Source organism: Mesoplodon densirostris, chromosome 3 (genome assembly GCF_025265405.1).
Source record: "Mesoplodon densirostris isolate mMesDen1 chromosome 3, mMesDen1 primary haplotype, whole genome shotgun sequence".
NCBI classification, from domain to species: domain Eukaryota; kingdom Metazoa; phylum Chordata; class Mammalia; order Artiodactyla; family Ziphiidae; genus Mesoplodon; species Mesoplodon densirostris.
In genome coordinates this window covers 130359798-130380688 of record NC_082663.1, presented here as the reverse complement: position 1 = coordinate 130380688, position 20891 = coordinate 130359798, and the positions used below count along the sequence as shown (strand labels likewise).

Here is a 20891-nt window from a genome sequence, read left to right as displayed (position 1 = left end):
GATCTAGATCATCTGCAATATCCCATCCAACAATGACCTACTGGAATGGAATTGCCAGCATCAGAGTGTTTTAGACGTACGGTATGACAGCATCTTAGCATCTTGTAATCCCATGGGTCTCACTTTCTGGTTCTTTCTCCTCCTTTTGGCCTGTGTTCCCTCTCTTCAATCCTCTTCCCTAGGAATCTGGAGTCTGTACTGCTCATCCCTTCTCCTGACAACTGATAAGCTTACACTTAAGCTTATATAAGCTTCACACTGAGGTTTTAGGGATTTAATAACTGAACTCACTTCTGAGGAGGGTGGATTTAAAAAAAAAATCTGGGGTGGGCATGGCTTAATATAACACAGCATGTCCCAAAGGAGTTTCCACAGAATGCTATTTCCAAGGGCTAAGGGTACGTAGTCCACACTAGAGGGTCCCATGTTCAAATAAGCTTGAAAAACTCAAGTTTAGGTGAAGTCTCAGAATCCTCACTGTGAAATTCTGCATTAGCAATTGCTATGGAGGATGGAGCATGCTACGGAGGATGCAGCATATGGAAGTTTTGGCCACACAATTTATCACTACCTTCTTCCTTTACCACAGAAGTCTCTCGACTTCTCAGCAGCATTTCGTGTGGGAAGTGCTTACCCAAATGATTACACTCCTGATGATGAAGAAGATGTCTTGAGGCAAAAGCCCTCATGGTGTCCCTGAAATCACACATATATGCAAAATCCTCTCCAACTCGACCTCCTTCTTCCCCAAGTGATGTCAGAAATCACATGGAAAATATGGAGGATAGAAGTTTTGACTTCTGCACACTTGATTGATGACCTTTCTGGCTTGATTCTTGCTTTCTTGATGGTTTGAGTTCATAGTTTCTGATTCAGGCCAGGACCCGAGGCGAGGGTCCCTGGGGCCAGAGGAAGGTGTGCAGGGTGATGGCCCCTGTCTAACTGTGTGACCCTGGATAAGTAACCCCACAGCCTCATTTCATCTGTAAAATGGAAGCAATGACCTTGCTTGCCACCCAAGGGTTGAATGAGACAAAGTCAGTTCCAGGGCTCCGTGGGGACCACTTTGTGTGGAGGTGACGGTGCTCTGGTTGCTTTCACAGGTACTGCCGTGAGGTTCAGCGGTCAGAGCTTTGGGCGGTACAGTCTCCCAGAGGCTCAGAACTGGCACATCCGTTTCCGCCTGAAAACACTCCAGTCACAGGCCATTCTCTTGTTCAGCAATAAGACAGTGTGTCTCTCCCTGAAGGTAAGGCACTGCCAGCCTGAGAGATTTCCTGTGGGCGTGCCAGGCTGGAGAGGTGGGGAGGCATGGGGGTGGCCAAGAAGGGTCACTTCTGCAAAGAAACCCCTGCATGGTTTTCAGGGATACTGGGTGTGACTCTTAGGTAGAACACGAGACTTTCCAGCCATGATAGCCAAAGCCACCCCACCTGGCAATACATGTCCGAGTACAACAGAGGTCAGGCTGTTCTGTGGGATGACAGAGAGCCTCTGAAGATAGAGAGATGGGTAAGGCCACCTAGACCTGGTTGATGCTTTTATCATTTTTGCTGAGTAATAGACCAGTGTTTCCCAAGATGGGTGGAAGGCTGGGGTACATCAAGGTACGTGGAATCCACATGGAGGAAAATGAATTTCCTTTCAAGGGTCTTTTAGTCCTTCTGATTATGTCTTGTAGAAAGTCTCAGAGTACCTGCCTGATTTTAACATCTCTATCACAGGTGTCCATCTCCCATTTTGACAAAGAGAAAGCAGACTTTGGCAGCTAGTTAGAATTTAATCCATTCAACAAATATTTATGGAGCATATACTATGCAACAGGCACTCTTCCAGGTGCTTGGGTCTCATCAGTGAAAAAGACAAAAACTCCTCCTAGAGCTTTCATCCTATGGTGGGAGACTGACAATAAACATAAAAATAATAAATCAGAAAATTATAGAGTTTGTCCAAATGTGATAAGTGCTTTGGGTTAAAAGGAAAAAAAAAGGTTAAGGGGGATCAGGAATGTGGGAAGTTGCAATTTTATTATTATTATTTTTTAAACAAAAGAGAGAATTTTATTGGCTCATGTAATGGAAGAGTCCAAGGGTTGACCTCAGGCTTGGGTAGATCCAGGTGTTCAAAGTATATCAACAGGATCCTTTTCCTTCCTGCTGTCAGATCTGCTTTTGCTCAGAAGACCACAGATATCCCCCCAAGTGATGGCAAAGGTGGCCCCAGCAGCCCAGGCTTTCATTCTGCCACCAAGCCAGCCCAGCAGAAAGGGAGCATCTCTTTCCAACAGCGGTAAAAGTCCCACCTCAGACCTTGATTGGCAGGTCTGAGTCATGTGACTATCCCCAAGGCTGCCAGGGAGAGGGGCCAGCCTTTCCAGAATAACGTAGACTCAGTTGAGAAGGAGGCAGAATGTCCCAAAAGGAAAAGAAGAATGAGGGGCACAGTAACAACTATTGTCCACCCCTACCCTTGTGTACCTGTCCACCTGCAACATGGAACCCTGCAGCAGCAACTTCGCAGAGGTCAGCTGCTCAGAGAGCAGGGTGGTGTGCAGGAGAGGCAGGCTGCAGAATATTTCTCTTCTACAGTCACAGTCCTTTTGTGCTTTTAAAGATCTCAAATAAATCATAAGCCTGGAGGTTATGATTTTCATGGACAGTCTTCTTTATATTTTTCCTTTCCTGCTATATTATTCTAAATTCTGAAAATAGCTTTATGGGTTTTTTAAAAATAAAAATGACAGATACTTATTGTAATAAATTAAAATGCTATAGGGAAATATACTGAAGAGAGCCAGTTGTTCATGTCAGGCTCCTGTGACTAGCACATGTGCATGGCTGAGCTTCCATTTTCGAATCTTTGCTCAGGCACTCGGTCCTTTGGGCCAGAGCCTCAATCTCACTACATCTCGATTTACTCATCTATGAAAATGGGACTCATCCTTGTAGAGTGGTCATAAGAAAGTACTGAGCCCTTGTTGTGCCAGACACCTTATAGCCTGTGTTGTAGCATTTAGTCCTCGAAAGAGCCTTGTAAGGTGGTGACTGTCATTATCCTTGTCCTATAGATGAAGAAATTGAGGCTTGGGGGGATTAAATAATTTGCTTATGACCGCACAGGCAGTAAATGCTGAGGACTGGGCCAGTCCAACCTGCTCCAACACCCGAGCTCTTACCCATTGCGCTGTGCTCCGTGAGAATTACATAATGATTCAAGGAAAGCTTTTGGCACAGTGCCTAAAACAGAGCACGCACTCAAATAATTGTGTTCATTTTTTAAAAAGTAATGATACTGATGACATAGTGCAGTTTTATACAAAAGGATGACACATTTGGTACAGTCTGTCTTTTTTTTTTTTGTAACATCTTTATTGGAGTTAAACTGTTTTACAATGGTGTGTTAGTTTCTGCTGTATGACAAAGTGAATCAGCTATACATATACATATATCCCCATATCTCCTCCCTCTTGCGTCTCCCTCCCACCCTCCTTATCCCACCCCTTTAGGTGGACACAAAGCACCGAGCTGATCTCCCTGTGCTATGCAGCTGCTTCCCACTAGCTATCTATTTTACGTTTGGTAGTGTATATATATATGTCCATGCCACTCTCTCACTTCATCCCAGCTTACCCTTCCCCCTCCCTTTGTCCTCAAGTCCATTCTCCACATCAGCGTCTTTATTCCTGTCCTGCCCTTAGGTTCTCCAGAACCATTTTTTTTTTAAGATTCCATATATATGTATTAGCATACGGTCTTTTTCTCTTTCTGACTTTCTTCACTCTGTATGACAGTCTCTAGGTCCATCCACCTCACTACAAATAATTCAGTTTCGTTTTATGGCTAATCCATTGTATATATGTGCCACATCTTCTTTATCCATTCATCTGTTGATGGACACTTGGGTTGCTTCCATGTCCTGGCTATTGTAAATAGAGCTGCAATGAACATTGTGATAATGACTCTTTTTGAATTATGGTTTTCTCAGGGTATATGCCCAGTAGTGGGATTGCTGGGTCATATGGTAGTTCTATTTTTAGTTTATTAAGGAACCTCCATACTGTTCTCCATAGTGGCTGTATCAATTTACATTCCCCCCAACAGTGCAAGAGGGTTCCCTTTTCTCCGCACCCTCTCCAGCATTTATTTTTTGTAGATTTTTTGATGATAGCCATTCTGACTGGTGTGAGGTGATACCTCATTGTAGTTTTGATTTGCATTTCTCTAATGATTAGTGATGTTGAGCATCCTTTCATATGTTTGTTGGCTATCTGTATATCTTCTTTGGAGAAATGTCTATTTAGGTCTTCTGCCCATTTTTGGATTGGGTTTTTTGTTGTTTGATATTGAGCTGCATGAGCTGCTTGTATAGTAGTTTTCTGGTAGCACCTTTAGGATTCTCTATGTACAGTATCATGTCATCTGCAAACAGTGACAGTTTTACTTCTTCTCTGCCAGTTTGGATTCCTTTTATTTCTTTTTCATCTCTGATTGCTGTGGCTAAAACTTCCAAAACTATGTTGAGTAATTGTGGGGAGAGTGGGCAACCTTGCCTTGTTCCTGATCTTGGTGGAAATGGTTTCAGTTTTTCACCACTGAGAACGATGTTGGCTGTGGGTTTGTCATATATGGACTTTATTATGTTGAGGTAAGTTCCCTCTATGCTTACTTTCTGGAGGGTTTTTATCATAAATGGGTGTTGAATATTGTCAAAAGCTTTTTCTGCATCTATTGAGATGATCATATGATTTTTATCCTTCCATTTGTTAATACGGTTTATAACATTGATTGATTTGTGTATATTGAAGAATCCTTGCATTCCTGGGATAAACCCCACTTGATCATGCTGTATGATCCTTTTAATGTGCTGTTGGATTCTGTTTGCTAGTATTTTGTTGAGGATTTTTGCATATTCATCAGTGATATCGGCCTGTAGTTTTCTTTTTGGGTGACGTCTTTGTCGGGTTTTGGTATCAGGGTGATGGTAGTCTCATAGAATGAGTTTGGGAGTGTTCCTCCCTCTGTTATATTTTGGAAGATTTGCGAAGGATAGGTGTTAGCTCTTCTCTAAATGTTTGATAGAATTTGCCTGTGAAGCCATCTAGTCCTGGGCTTTTGTCTGCTGGAAGATTTTTAATCACAGTTTCAATTTCAGTGTTTGTGATTAGTCTGTTTATATTTTCTATTTCTTCCTGGTTCAGTCTTGGCAGGTTGTGCTTTTCTAAGAATTTGTCCATTTCTTCCAGGTTGTCCATTTTATTGGCATATAGTTGCCTGTAGGAATCTTTCATGATCCTTTGTATTTCTGCAGTGTCAGTTTTTACTTCTCTTTTTTCATTTCTAATTCTGTTGATTTGAGTCTTCTCCCTTTTTTTCTTGATGAGTCTGGCTAATGGTTTATTAATTTTGTTTATCTTCTCAAAGAATCAGCTTTTAGTTTTATTGATCTTTGCTATCATTTCATTAATTTCTTCTTCATTTATTTCTGATCTGATCTTTATGATTTCTTTCCTTCTGCTAACTTTGGGGTCTTTTTTTGCTCTTCTTTCTCTAATTTCTTTAGGTGTAAGGTTAGGTTGTTTATTTGAGATGTTTCTTGTTTCTTGAGGTAGGATTTTATTGCTATATATTTCCCTCTTAGAACTGCTTTTGCTGCATCCCACAGGTTTTGGGTCATTGTGTTTTCGTTGTCATTTGTTTCTAGGTATTTTTTTATTTCCTCAGTGATCTCTTGCTTATTCAATAGTGTATTGTTTAGCCTCCATGTGTTTGTATTTTTTACAGATTTTTTCCTGTAATTGATATCTAGTCTCTTAGCGTTGTAGTCAGAAAAGATACTTGATACGATTTCAATTTTCTTAAATTTACTAAGGCTTGATTTGTGACGCAAAATATGATCTATCCTGGAGATGTTCCATGAGCACTTGAGAAGAAAGTGTATTCTGCTGTTTTTGGATGGAATGTCCTATAAATATCAATTAAGTCCTTCTTGTTTAATGTATCATTTAAAGCTTGTGTTTCCTTATTTATTTTCATTTTGGATGATCTGTCCATTGGCGAAAGTGGGGTGTTAAAGTCCCCTACTATGATTGTGTTTCTGTCGATTTCTCCTTTTATGGCTGTTAGCATTTGCCTTATGTATTGAGGTGCTCCTATGTTGGGTGCATAAATATTTACAATTGTTATATCTTCTTGTTGGATTGATCCCTTGATCATTATGTAGTGTCCTTCTTTGTCTCTTGTAATAGTCTTTATTTTAAAGTCTATTTTGTCTGATATGAGAATTGCTACTCCAGCTTTCCTTTGATTTCCATTTGCATGGAGTATCTTTTTCCATCCCCTCACTTTCAGTCTGTATGTGTCTCTAGGTCTGAAGTGGGTCTCTTGTAGCCAGCATATATATGGATCTTGGTTTTGTACGCATTCAGCTAGTCTATGTATTTTGGTTGGAGCATTTAATCCATTTACATTTAAGGTAGTTATCGATATGTATGTTCCTATTACCACTTTCTTAATTGTTTTGGGTTTATTATTGTAGATCTTTTCCTTCTCTTGGGTTTCCTTCCTAAAGAAGTTCCTTTAGCATTTGTTGTAAAGCTGGTTTGGTGGTGCTGAATTCTCTTAACTTTTGCTTGTCTGTAAAGGTTTTAATTTCTCTGTCGAATCTGAATGAGAATCTTGCTGGGTAGAGTAATCTTGGTTGTAGGTTTTCCCTTTCATCACTTTAAATATGTCCTGCCACTCCCTTCTGGCTTGCAGAGTTTCTGATGAAAGATCAGCTGTTAACCTCCTGGGGATTCCCTTGTATGTTATTTGTTGCTTTTCCCTTGCTGCTTTTAATATTTTTTCTTTGTATTTAATTTTGGATAGTTTGATTAATATGTGTCTTGGCGTGTTTCTCCTTGGATTTATTCTGTATGGGACTCTCTGCTCTTCCTCGACTTGATTGACTATTTCCTTTCCCATATGAGGGAAGTTTTCAGCTATAATCTCTTAAAATATTTTCTCAGTCCCTTTTTTTCTTCTTCTTCTTTTGGGACCCCTATAATTCGAATGTTGGTGCATTTAATGTTGTCCCAGAAGTCTCTGAGACTGTCCTCAATTCTTTTCATTCTTTTTTCTTTATTCTGCTCTGTGGTAGTTATTTCCCCTATTTTACCTTCCAGGTCACTTATCCGTTCTTCTGCCTCAGTTATTCTGCTATTGATTCCTTCTAGAGAACTTTTAATTTCATTTATTGTCTTGTTTATCATTGTTTGTTTGCTCTTTACCTCTTCTAGGTCCTTGTTAAACGTGTCTTTTATTTTCTCCATTCTATTTTCAAGATTTTGGATCATCTTTACTATCATTACTCTAAATTCTTTTTCTGGTAGACTGCATATTTCCTCTTCATTTGTTTGGTCCAGTGTGTTTTTACCTTGCTCCTTCATCTGCTGTGTATTTCTCTGTCTTCTCAATTTGCTTAACTTACTGTGTTTGGTGTCTCCTTTTCTCAGGCTGCAGGTTCGTAGTTCCTGTTGTTTTGGGTGTCTTCTCCCAGTGGGTAAGGTTGGTTCAGGGGGTTGTGTAGGCTTCCTGGTGGAGGGGACTGGTGCCTGTGTTCTGGTGGATGAGACTGGATCTTGTCTTTCTGGTGGGTAGGACCACGTCCGGTGGTGTGTTTTGGGGGGTGTCTGTGACCTTATTATGATTTTTAGGCTGCCTCTCTGCTAATGGGTGGGGTTGTGTTCCTGTCTTGCTAGTTGTTTGACACAGGGTGTCCAGCACTGTAGACTGCTGGACGTTGAGCGCAGCTGGGTCTTAGTGTTGAGATGGAGATGTCTGGGAGAGATTTTGCCATTTGATATTACGTGGGGCTGGGAGGTCTCTGGTGGACCAATGTCCTGAACTCACCTCTCCCACCTCAGAGGCTCAGGCCTGACACCCGGCCAGAGCAGCAAGACCCTGTCAGCCACATGGCTCAGAAGAAAAGGGAGGAAAAAGAACGAAAGAAAGAAGCCCCCCAAAAAGAAAGAAGCCCAAAGAGCTTTTGTTAACATGAGTTATATCTAGTGATGTTTACCCTGTTAGAAATTAAAACCATGAAACATTTAAAATAGCTGTTTGTTAATCCATTTAGAAAAGAGTAATAAGCCCAATTCATGTTCACATAAATAACATAATTTTTGAAAAGCAGTATTTTAAAAATTACTGATAATGGCATTGTTTTACATCTTTGCAAATGTCTTTCATGTCTGGCTTAATAAAATATAGCTGGATTCTCCTAAATGCTTCTACATTCAAAAAAAAGAAAAAGTAATAAAATAAAGTTATTAAAATAAAAAAAATTATTAAAAATAAAAAACTGTAAAAGTAAAAAAAGAAAGAGAGCAACCAACCAAAAAACAAATCCACCAATGATAACAAGCCCTAAAAACTATACTATAAAAAACAACAACAACAACAACAACAAAAAACAGACAGAGAGAACCCTAAGACAAAGGCAAAAGCAAAGGTTTTGGGAAGTCTGAGGTCTTCTGCCAGTGTTCTGTAGGAGTTGTTCCACATGTAGATGTAGTTTTGATGTATTTGTGGGGAGGAAGGTGATCTCCACGTCTTACTCCTCCACCATCTTAAAGGTGCCTGGTACATTCTGTATTATAGCTTCTTTTCTCCCTCAATAAAGATGAGCCTCTAACTGCTATGTTGTCTACCAAGCCAGAGTGGAGGAGATGATGCTTGTATTCTGCCCTTTTGTGGGAAGTAGCAATTTTAAGTAAGGTGGTTAGGGAAGGCTTCATTGAGGTGATAATTGAACAATAATTTGAAGGGGGTGAGGTAGTTAGCCATGTAGACTTCTGGGGGAACAGCATTCTAGGTAGAGGGTATAGTCATTGGCAGGAGATTGCTTGGCATGTTTAAGGAACAGCTCAGACGTCAATATGGCTTGAGTGAAGTGAGCAAGGGGACAGTAGTAGCAGGAGTTGAGTTCAGAGATGTAATAGGATGGGCTCATATCTATAAAGGTCTCATAGGCTATTTAAGGACTTTGAGTTTTATTCTGAGCAAAGTGGGGGGCATTAGAAGGTTTTGAGCAGAGAATTAACATGGTGTGACATATGCAAAAAGGGTCCTCGTGGCTACTGTGTTAAGAATAGATTTTAGAGGAACAAAGAAGGAAGTGGAGAGACCCAGCCAAAAGGCAGTAATTCTGGTGAGAGCTGATGGCAGTTTAGATCAGGGGAATGACAGTGGAACTGGGAAAAAGAGTTCAGATTCTGGAGAGATATTGAAGGTAAGGTCAACAGGACTTCCTGATGAACTGAATGAGGGCTGGGAGAGAAATCAAGGAGTAAGATGTTGACCTGAGCAAGCTGAAGGAATGGAGTCACTGCCAACAGACGCGGGCAAGGATACAGGTGGAGTAGGTTGGGGAAGGGGGATGACCAGGAGTTCCGTTTTGGACATATGAGCTTGAGAAGACTATTAGACCTACTAGTGGAGCTGGACAAACAAAATTTAGCAGGAAAGGTCTGGCTGGAGATGAAGATCTGGGATTCTTCCACATATATATTCAAAGCCATGAGACTGGGGAGATCACCAAAGAGTGTATACTGAAAAGAGAGTAGACTAAGGATTTATCCCTGAGATACTCCAACACTGAGAGGTTGGGGAAGAGGAGGATCCAATAAAGGAGAATGAAAAGATACAACCAGTGATGTTGGAGAAAAACCAAGAGAGTATTGTATCTGGGAAGCCAAATGAGGGATGTGTATCAAGAAGGAAGCAGTGATCAGCTGCATAATATGCTGCTGAGAGGTCAAGTAAGATGGGAAGTGATATCAATCATTGAATTTGGCAACACAAAGGACGCTGAGTACCCTGACACCAGTGGTTTCAGTGTCATGATGGGTGAGGGTAGAATTTTGCTGCAAAGGGAAAGCAAAGAAAGAAAGTGCTATCTGGCAGGAAAAGTGGGTTCAAGAAAACTTTTTTTTTTTAAGATTAGAACAATAACAGCATGTTTGTATATGACTGGGATGATCCAGTAGAGAGTGAACAAAGATGTAGGAAGGAGAAAGGAAAGTCAGTGGCATCTTGTCCTTTAGGAGGTAAGGGGGTGGGGTGGATGAATGGAGAGATTGGCTTTGGAAAACGTGGACAGATATGATGGTGAGAGTGCCTGGAAGTTTCCATCTGATTGCTGAGAGCGAGGATGGGGAGAGAGGCATTAAGGGTCTGAGGAGAGAGAAGTTGTGAAAATAGTCATCTGAGAGAGTGAGGGGACTAAGCAAGATAGTATGATCGTTGGGTAGCATGAAGGGCTCATTTGAGACTCATGGTCATGAAATTAAAGGGAGGCCAATAAGCAAAAGTTGTGTGTTTTTCTCCAGCCATGTTCAGCTCCATGATACTTATATATAGAGGGAGAGTTGGATTTTACCGGATTTGTGTATTTGCCAAGTGAGTTCTACCAAGTAAAAGAGGGACAGGAATTTGGCTATGGAATTTAAGATTGGTAAGGAGAGGAATAAGGACATTACAGAGGGGAGAGACAGTGAAAAGATGGAGGGATCAACAGATCTGTGATCCTAGGTAAATGAAAGGAGTGATTTAATGACAATGTTTTGTATAAGTTGTACTTATTTTTGTCATTGTCTTTTCTTAATGGCAAGTTATATTGGTTTTCTATTTACTGTACTAATACTGTTTTCTTTTTAAGGAAATAAAGGTATAGGTAGAATTCAACCAGGGCAAAAATCAGGAAGATGGTGTACAAATGTCCAACTTCTGGAAAACACTGGGTTTGATCTTCACATTTCACCCAGAGAAAGCGCTACCTAACCCAGAGTGACAGGAAAACTATTTGGCCACAAGTAGTCCCACTTCTTGAGGGTGAGGGGAACTAAAATGTTCTAACCCAGTGATTCTCAGACTTTTTGATTTTGGGACTTTTTATACTCTTAAAAATAATCGAGGATCATAGGGAAGTTTTGTTTATGTGGGTAACAGCTATTGGCATTTTCATTATTAGAAATTAAAACTGAGAAGTTTTAAAATAACAAGAAACCCATTACATGTTAACATAAATACCATATTTTTAGGAAAAATTGTTCCATTTTCCATAATTAAAAAGAGTGGCAATGTTACACATTGTTATACATTTTTGCAAATTTCTCTTACATCTGGCTTAATAGAAGCTAGCTGGCTCGTACCTACTTCTGCCTTTATCTGTTGTGATAGCGCATGTCTAAAGATCACCACTGTATATTTGTGACAGAATCAGAGTAGAAGAGGCAAATAATGTCTTGGATTATTATGAAAATAGTTTCACCTTGTAGATGCCCTGAAATCGTCTTAGAGACCCACTTCAAGAACTGTTGAACTGTTGAGTAAGGGAGTGGGGGTGAGAGGGAGGTTTTTGGTATCCCTGAAGGCTGAGGAGTATAGAATACTGGAGGGGCCTGTGAAGAAGAATCCAAAAGACAGGGTCTTGATCAGCAAGGCATCTCTGGGCCTCGGTTTCCTCATCTCTGAAATGGAGATATCATCCCTGCCCAGGCCATCCCATGGAGAGCAGCGAGGGCCAAATGAGACCATAGAAGAGCACTTTGAGGGTTTCTGTACTCTACAAATACAATGTCTAAAACAGCCTTGAAAATCACCAAACACTATCCCTCCTACTTGTGAAAATAAACTAAAATTCTTTGCACTGGCAGCTTCTGAGCAGGGATTTTTATAAGTACTTCTTGGCTTTGCTGATGGCCATTTGGATTTTCTTTACAGCTGGTCGATGGAGTTCTCCAGCTGGAATACCATTGCCCAGGTGGCTTCTACAGAAATCTTTCCTCCCGGTCTCGTGTGAATGACCAAGAGTGGCACTCCGTTCTGGTGGAGGAGACAGATACTTCCGTTCACCTGTTGGTTGACAGTGCAGCCAACGTCTCCCTTGCGCTCCCAGAGAACTGCTGGAGTCTGAGGCCTGAAAGGGACCTCTTTCTGGGTGGCCTCGTCCTCTTGCATTCTTTCCCAAATGTCTCCCAGGGCTTCGAAGGCTGCCTGGATGCTGTCATGATCAACGGAGAGGCGCTGGAGCTGCTGGCCCATGGCAAGAAAGTGGCGGGCATGCTGGAGAGGCAGGCCCTCACCCAGTGCTGCCTCCACAGTGACCAGTGCAGCCAGAACCCGTGTCTCAACGGTGGAAAGTGCTCACAGACCCGCGGGGCAGGTAAGGCTAGGGCTGACCCTGAGGCTCATCCCAGGAGGCTCTGCAGAGGACCCCGCCAGGTTGAACTAGCAATCGTGTATCACCATAGAGTTTATCAAGCCAATTCCTCCACCACAGTCCCATGAGGGAGGGAGCAGGGGGGTGGGGCGGGCAGAGAAGAGAGCCATTAAAGCTCCATTTTACTGCTCAGGAAACCACTGGGCTATGTAAGGGATACCCAGAGAGGTAAAGGAACTCACCCAAGGTCACAGGGCTGTTAAGCGAGAGGCATGCTCAGGGTGCAGATCTCAGTGAAAATATCCCCCTCTTCCCCTTACTGTCTGCTGAGTAATGAGCTGGGATCTGCTAGGTCTACTGGCCCCCTACCAGGGGAGGCCGGTAGTCTTCTTTCTCCCTCAACAAGAACTATCTTTCTTTCTCCTTTTTTTTTGGATGGGGGAAGGGTACGAATGGGGACCTCTGGTGTAGAAGGCTGAAGTCATCACACATCTCAGTGCCATCATTGGTGCACGCTAAGTTTCTCTCTCCCTTTTTTAAAAAAATTTTATTTATTTATTTATTTATTTATTGGCTGTGTTGGGTCTTCGTTGCTGTGAGCGGGCTTTCTCTAGTGGTGACAAGCGGGGGCTACTCCTCGTTGCAGTGCGCGGGCTTCTCATTGCGGTGGCTTCTCTTGTTGCGGAGCAGAGGGTCTAGGCATGCAGGCCTCGGTAGTTGTGGCTCATGGGCTCTAGAACGCAGGCTCCGGTAATTGTGGCAAATGGGCTTAGTTGCTCCGCGGCATGTGGGATCCTCCCGGACCGGGGCACGAACCCATGTCCCCTGCATTGGCAGGCGGACTCTTAACCACTGCACCACCAGGGAAGCCCAGTTTCTCTTTCTTATTGCCCTTTATACTCCACTGCCTTCTCCCTTCCTCAAACCCATAGGCAAACATTTAAAGTTTTAAAATGAGTTCTTCCAAAATGTAAGAACTGTTTTTCACATGCTTGAATTTCTAACTTATATATATTTTACACTTTTCCATCCACGCTGCCACGAGTAATTCTTATTCATTGCTTTTAATTGTGGCTCAATACTCCAAGGTGTGCACACGCTCACCTTTCCCCTCTGGACTGTCCCAGCAATGGACATCCCACCTCCATCAACAATGCTGCACTGAACATCCTCCCACATCATCTTACAAACCTATGTGAGAACTTTTCACACATACACACATACATACACACCACCCAGAGATGGAATTCACATACCCAGAGTATGCAAATAGTTACTTTGACTAAATCGGGTCAGACTGCTGTCCAGCATGGCTGCAGCAGTCTGTACTTCCACCAGCAAGTGCATGAGATTCCTAGGCATCTACATCTCTGTCAACACTTGGCATTCTCCCATTTTCTAATCTTTGCCTGACAAATAATACTGTCAGTTCTACCTAAGATACCCAAGGAGTCCATCACTTCTGCATCCCCACCGCCACTGGTCTGACCCCAGCCCCCATCACCTCTCTTCTTTTCTTCTGCACCAGCCACCTCCCTGCTCTCCTGCTTCTCTCCCTCCACTAGCATCTTCCAGCAGGGCACCAGAGAGATCTTTATACAATGTAGATATGAGCACATCGCTTTCCTGCTTGGAATCTTGCAGTGGCTTCCCCTTGCCGTTCAGATGGAGTCCCAATTCCTAATTCCTGCCTGTGGCTCCTATGCCCTGGCCCCTCTCACCTGCTGGTCCACCCTGGTGACGTGCCACACCCTCTCCTCCAAACCTTTGCACACGTTCTCCTCTGCCTGAAACATCTTCCTCTTTGCCCCTTTATCTTTTTGCCTGGCTAATTTTTACTCAACCTTCAGGTCTCAACTAAAATATCACCTCCTCCAGGAAACCTCCCCTGGTGCCTAGTTTAGGCTAACTCCTTCCCCCAATGCTTCCCTTCAATAAAACTAATTTTTATGATAATGACTAATATACTGATATTATCTATAACTGTCTCAGTTTGAACCCCCAAATTGCCATTTGCTTGCTGTGTGACCTTGAGCAAATGTCATGCATTCCCTGAGCCTCATTCCCTTACCTGCCATCAACTTGTACCTGTCCCTGATGAGGACAATACCAGTAACCAATCTCAGGGCTGTCGGGAGGATCAAATGAGCTAATACATGAAGATTCTGAGAACAAATATTACAATAAATGGTGTTGTCTAGGATGACGATACCCATTATTATCCTTTAGATGCCTGTTCTCTGTAGTCTGTAAGTTGTTTGAGGGCAGGGATCCAGTCTTCTTGTCCAGCAGGGCACCGGTGCCTACCACGGTGCGTGTGGCAGAGAGAGGCACTCAATAACTATGTGTGAACACTGGGATCTGCAAACACACGAGGTCCCCCTCCATCCTGGAGGACCTGTCCCCTGGGGCTACTGGACCAGAGTGCTCTCTCACGGCCCTGCCCTTCTCCCCAGGCTATGTCTGCACGTGCCCCTCACAGTTCTCCGGGAGGCACTGTGAACAAAGGAAGGAGAACTGCACTTCGATGCCCTGCCTGGAAGGTGGAACTTGCATCTCTTCCCCCGAAGGAGCCCCCTGTATCTGCCCTCACCCCTACATGGGAGACAGGTAAGCACAGGAGGGGTCCCCTGCCATTGGTTCCTCTCCCTGAGTGTGGCACCACTGGGGGATGACCTCTGCACTCTGACCCCTAGAGAGGCCAATGGGCAGCCAGGGGCTGAGTGCTCTGGTTACCTGCCTTCTTGGTCTTTTCCACATGTCAAGGCTTCTCCCTCCCACCACCTGCATCAGAACACGCTGGGAGGGGAGGTGCTCGTTAAAAAGACAGATTTCCCAAGCCCTATTCTGAACCTACTGAATTGGACTCACTAGGCTGGGGCCAAGGAATCTGCTATTCCTACCAGATCTTCGGGCAGTTCTGATCTTTGCTGAAGTCTGAAAGTAGCTAAAGTTCTTATTCTCTTGCTCTGGACTGTGACTTTCCAGAAAGCAGCCTGGGGGTAATGATTCCACTTGATACAGGCACTGCTGTGGGTCTCAAACCCCACCACTAGTTACCTGTGCCTTGTATTATACTGGCCTGAGGGGTTGTAAGGGAAGAAGAATCATCCCTAGGATCCTAGGTGTAAAGAGGTTTTGGCAATTCTCTGGTTTTATGGCTCCCCAACTTGGAAACCTTTAAAAATCATGAGGGAGACTTGTGAAAAATACAGATTCCTGGACCAACTAAACTGGAATCTCCAAGGAAGGAGGCCAAGGATTCTATTTACAACAAGCTCCCAAGGTACCCCCTTGCTGTCAGTGGGTGCATAAGAGATCCAATGATATAGTCCATCCACCCAATTTACAGATGAGGAAACTGAGGCCCAGAGAAGGAAAGGGCTTGTCCAAGGCTCCCCCGTGTGTTTAAGATCCAAGTCCTTTCTCTCAGCACCTGGCATTTCCAGCCCCACTGTGCGCCTCACTCTGCAGCAGGGGATTCTCTCCATCCAGTAGATGTGTTAGGGCAGGGGTCCCCAACACTCGGCCAAGGACCGGTCCGAGGCCTGTTAGGAACCGGGCCGCACAGCAGGAGGTGAGTGGCGAGTGAGTGAGCGGAGCTTCATCTGCTGCTCCCGATCACTCCCCATCGCTCACATTACTGCCTGAACCATACCCTCCCCGCACAGGTCCATGGAAAAACTGTCTTCCATGAAACTGGTCCCTGGTGCCTAAAAGGTTGGGGACCATTGTGTTAGGAGACACTTCCTGGCTGAAAGTGGTGTTTGCATTTTAAAAGAGAATTTGGGGAGGCCAACGTATAACCCAAAGGACAAACTGTTGGTGGTGAAATTTCAGGCACTGGGACTCACGTGGGATGGGGGGAGCCTTTCCCAATGTCCCTCAAAAGTATGCTAATGCATATATATGGAATCTAAAAAAAACAACAACAAATGGTACTGATGAACCTAGTTGCAGGGCAGGAACAAAGAGGTAGACATAGAAAATGGACTTGAAGACACGGGGTGGGAGGGCGAAGCTGGGGCGAAATGAGAGTATCATCGACATAGATACACTAGCGAATGTAAAATAGTTGGCTGGTGGGAAGCAGCAGCATAGCACAGGGCGATCGGCTCGGTGCTTTGCGATGACCTAGAGGGGTGGGATAGGGGGGAGGGAGGCTCAAGAGGGAGGGGATATGGGGACATGTATAAGCATATGACTGATTCGCTTTGTTGCGCCACAGAAACTAACACAGTACTGTGAAGCAATTATACTCCAATAAAGATCTATTTTAAAAAAAGTAGGTAAAGCTGACTATAGAAGTCTCCTAGGAGCCTCACACCAATGAAAGCCAAGCTGAAGGTGACCTGAGAGGTCCTATGGTTCTAGGTGTTCTCTCTGAGAAAGCTGTCCCGTGTGAGGGCTGTGTGGAGCCATGCTGGGTTCCTGCAACCTCCTGGTGAGGGACGGAGGGAACACTGGCGCCTGGTTGCCATTGCTGGGTGACTGCTGACTTGTATCTGGGACTCTGACCCAAAGGACAGCTAGGTTGCTGGCTGCCTCTACCGCAGTATATGATTGGAAATTTGACCTCAGTTGTAGGCAGTGTATCCAATGCCTAGATCTCACGGGTGGAACATAATGGACTTGCCCAGAGCCTAGATTCAAATGGTCATGAACAAGGGTATTGCTGAGTCTCATGCCTCACTGGTAGAGGATGATGTGAAACTGAAGTTGATGTGTTGATATGTGTGATAATTACTTTTTTTTTTTTTTTTTGGTGGGAAATTGGAGAGGCAGGCTTGAGTGCAGGGGTTTTTATCCCATACATCTTTTAAGAGGGGACATGGAAAGGGCAGTATAGTGACTCAGTCCCCTGACTACTTCTCTGTGTCTGCAGGTGTGAAATGGAATCAAGGGGCTGCTCAGAAGGACACTGTCTTGTCACCCCTGAGATCAAAAGGGGGGACTGGGGACAGCAGGAGATTCTGATCATCATAGTGGTCCTACTGGTCATCGTCATAATCTCTGCTGGGCTTCTCTTCTACTGCCGCCGTTGCAAGTCCCACAAGCCGGTGGCCATGGAGGACCCAGACCTCCTGGCCAGGAGTGTTGGTGTTGACACCCAAGCCACACCTGCCATTGAGCTCAACCCCCTGAGCACAAGCACCTGCAACAACCTGAACCAAGTGGAGCCCAGCAAGACCTCAGCTCCAAATGAATTCGGCACTTTTGGACCCAGCTCTAAGCAACGACCAGTGGTCTGCAGCGTGCCTCCCAGACTCCCGCCGGTGGCGGTCTCCTCCCACTCTGACAATGAGGCCATCATTAAGAGGACCTGGTCAGGCGAGGAGATGGGTCAGTACAGCCACAGGCCTTTAGTTAGCCTCTGGGATTGATGGAACAGGGTAATAGACTGAAACACTCCGTTATCTGAGCCACCATGCAGTCCATGAAGGGATGTGGTCAAGGTCACGGTGCACTACTGGGCTGCACCAGATCCCAGGCCTCTGGACTCAGAGGCTGTGCCTCATTCCACTGTACTATGATCTACTCCTCTAAATTCCAAGACATTCCACAGGATTGATGGCCATGGCAGAAACCTGTAGACCCTGGATGGGGTGGGTAGGATCCCTGAGGTGAAAAGGGGGCTTCTGTATATTTATGCTTTTCTGGAAAGGGAAAGAGAGGAAGTCGTCCAAGCTTCTGGTTGCCCAGTCTAGAGGTACACAGCAGCCTTGGGCCAGACCTGGCTGACCCAGAGGAGGGACCTTCACCCCCTCTCATCTTCGGCTCAAAAGGAGGTGAATTTGTAAAGCACTTTATATTTTCTGGCTTATTCAGTAATAGTTAAAACAAGTATTTGCTCTTTCTGCCAGTAGGGTAATTGGGACCCATAAAGACACAGTGACTTATTCTAACTCACCCAACTATTCAGTAGCAGGGACAGAGGTAGGACCAAGGATGCCTGATCTCCAACCTTCCAAGCCACATCTCATTTAATCACCCTCTGTGATAGATGCCATCACACCTCCTAGTCCAAAATATATGTTTGTTTCCTTCAAGTAAGGAGACAAAACTCACCAGTAGGACTTGGGATAGAGCTGCTGTCTCCAGGAATGGGGGTGGGATGCATGGAGCCATGCAGATTCTTCCCTAATTCACTGACCCTTGGATCAGTGGCACAAATTTACAAGATGGGCTGGCTTTGAGTTAAACCTCTGGCTTTGAACTTGGCCCCACTGGATTCTAGATATTAATATTACCCACCGACTCCTCGGCCCATCTGTACCACATGCTAAGTCATGTAGAGCAGCTCTAAGGCCAGCTGGAACTTTCACCAGGGAAACTCAGAGCTCACCCTATCTTGCTGTTCCCTTTCAGTGTACCCAGGTGGAGCCACAGTCCGGCCCCCAACTTACTCCAGGAAGGAACGCTGGGAATATCCCCACTCCGAAGGGACCCCCGGCCCTCTGCCGCCATCACCTCGCTGCCACCGGAACCCAGCTGTGATGCCGGACCCCACTGGCCTCTACGGGGGCTTCCCCTTCCCACTGGAGATGGAAAACAAGCGAGCACCCCTCCCACCCCGTTACAGCAACCAGAACCTGGAAGATCTGATCCCCCGACGGCCCCCCAGTCCCCGGGAGCACCTGCTGGCCCCCTGTCTCAATGAGTACACAGCTATCAGCTACTACCACTCGCAGTTCCAGCAGGGAGCAGGAGGGCCAGGGCCCTGCCTGGCAGAAGGGGGCTACAAGGGGGTGAGCATGCGCCTCAGCCGGGCCGGGCCCTCTTACGCCGACTGCGAGGTAGGGGGCGGGCATCCCATGGGCCGGAGCCAGCCCCAGGCCCCCCCCAACTATGAGGGCTCTGACATGGTGGAGAGTGATTATGGGAGCTGTGAGGAGGTCATGTTCTAGCTGCCCTCAGACGGAGGCACGGGGGAGGCCGAGGACTTGGCGCCTTCCCCTGTCTGGCAGGGAGCGAGTTGAGCATGGCTGGGGAAGTGGGAGGGAAGCCCCCATAACCAGTCCGGGCTGCCACATCTTGAAATGTGCTCTTCCAGACCCCCAGCTAGTCCCTGAAGATGGAGGGAAGCTGAGGGTAAGAGCTCCAGAAATAGCACTAGGGCCCCCAGCAGAAAGGGTGTGCACAGAGCCGTTACCCTGGAAACCCAGGAAAAACTGACTCCTGGGATGGGTAAGAGGCAGTGTGCATCTCCCTGACAATCCCCAGGGAGTCAGGGCCTGAACGGGCCTGTCGGGCGCATTCTTAGACCTGCCCATTGCTGCACACTCTGCAGGCCGAGGTGGGATCATGCCTCACAGGCAAGCACCACAGCTGCTGAGAGACAAGGTCCAAGGTCACCGACCCTGCAAGGCAACAGGGTGTGCTCCTAGGGGCTGAGAGGTGAGCAGCAGGGGAGCAGCTACCACATGTCACTCGTGCGCCCTGTCTGCCTCGCTGCAGAGTCTGCTCCACGTCAGGCACTGAGCTAGGCATCAGGCATAAGACAGTGAACTATGGCGACAAGGGTTCCCGAGGAGCATCACTTGGCCTCAGTCTCCTGGAGGTCCCACTCCTCTAATCTAATTCCAAGCACCTTGAGCCTCCTCTTTAAGTCTGACTTAAAGCCTGACTTTCTACCAGCCAGGGCCTGCCAGGATCTGTGCAGCCCCTGAACCGTCTTTGTTAAAGACTTCAGACCTCATGGAACTCTGGGTTCGTCAGCCCAAGTTTCGCAAGCACTTTGGGCCAAAGGCAAGAAGGACATCATTCTTCATTTTAAAAAAAATTCTTAGGCACTTTTCAACCTTGCTGTCTGGATGAGTTGCCCCAAAGGGATTTTTCTTCCCCAGACACAAGGAAGTCAGAACTCCTATGCGAGGAAGGGTGGAAGCAGGGAGCCGGACATCAGGAGTGTCCTTTCCTACCCCTCTGTTTCAGAGGCCTGCCAATCCAAGTGTTACCTGCAGCGACTCAACCCTATGCATGGAGGGTCATTGTGGGCACGTGTCTGCACATGTGGGCGCTCATGTATAGTATGTGTGTGCACATGTGAAGAACATATGTAGCCAGGAGTGGTAGGGACCAGAGACTTCTGGTGGCCTTGCCACTCCCTCGCCTGCCAATCCCTGTCTCCGGTCCACTGCCTTTTCATGTGTGTTGCTTCTGGAGACAAAAGTCTAAAGGAAGAGCAATAGCCACTCTTACCCACAGGGCTGCTGCCTCCAGCAAGAGGGGGCTGTGTGGGTGACAGGGTGTTTGCGTGCATGGTTCATGGCTGTGCGGGCGACTGTGAGCGTGAGTGACAGGATGCCTGGTTTCACTGGTCATTTGTGGTTGTTGGTTTTTTTTTAACAATAAAATATCTTTTTTACTGTTATTTTCCATGTCACTTAGGCTGTTTGGTCAGGGGAAGGTCACAAGGGTCTACAGGCCCTTCCAAGCTGAGGTTCGTGGGATTTGGGGGCTGGAAGGGACCCCAGAGGTCATTAAGCACCATGATTCTCAAACCTTGCAAAATGGCTAAAATACAGATCTCTGAGGCCCACACATACAAAATCAGAACCTCTGGGAGAAGGGCCCAGGACACTATTTGGAAAAAAGGCCTCTAGTTCTGATACAACTGTGCATAGTTAGTGGACAAGTCTGCTAAGCAGCAGGTGAATGAAAGGCCCTGGACAAGACTTCAGGACTGC

The 20891-nt window shown here is 45.6% G+C and overlaps 2 protein-coding genes across 2 annotated transcripts in view; one reads left to right on the top strand and one right to left on the bottom strand.

The window, feature by feature from the left end:
- The window catches only part of FAT2 (FAT atypical cadherin 2), a 67427-nt gene extending 48318 nt beyond the window's left edge, over positions 1–19109 (top strand). Inside the window, exons 19-23 of the mRNA XM_060093686.1 lie at positions 1104–1249; positions 11763–12204; positions 14658–14811; positions 17087–17544; positions 18571–19109. Coding sequence (XP_059949669.1) covers positions 1104–1249; positions 11763–12204; positions 14658–14811; positions 17087–17544; positions 18571–19109 — 1739 coding nt within the window. The remainder of the gene's footprint in view (positions 1–1103; positions 1250–11762; positions 12205–14657; positions 14812–17086; positions 17545–18570) is intronic.
- SLC36A1 (solute carrier family 36 member 1) overlaps positions 1–20891 on the bottom strand; it is a 96395-nt gene that overhangs the window by 8254 nt on the left and 67250 nt on the right. The gene's annotated exons all lie outside the window — the stretch shown is intronic.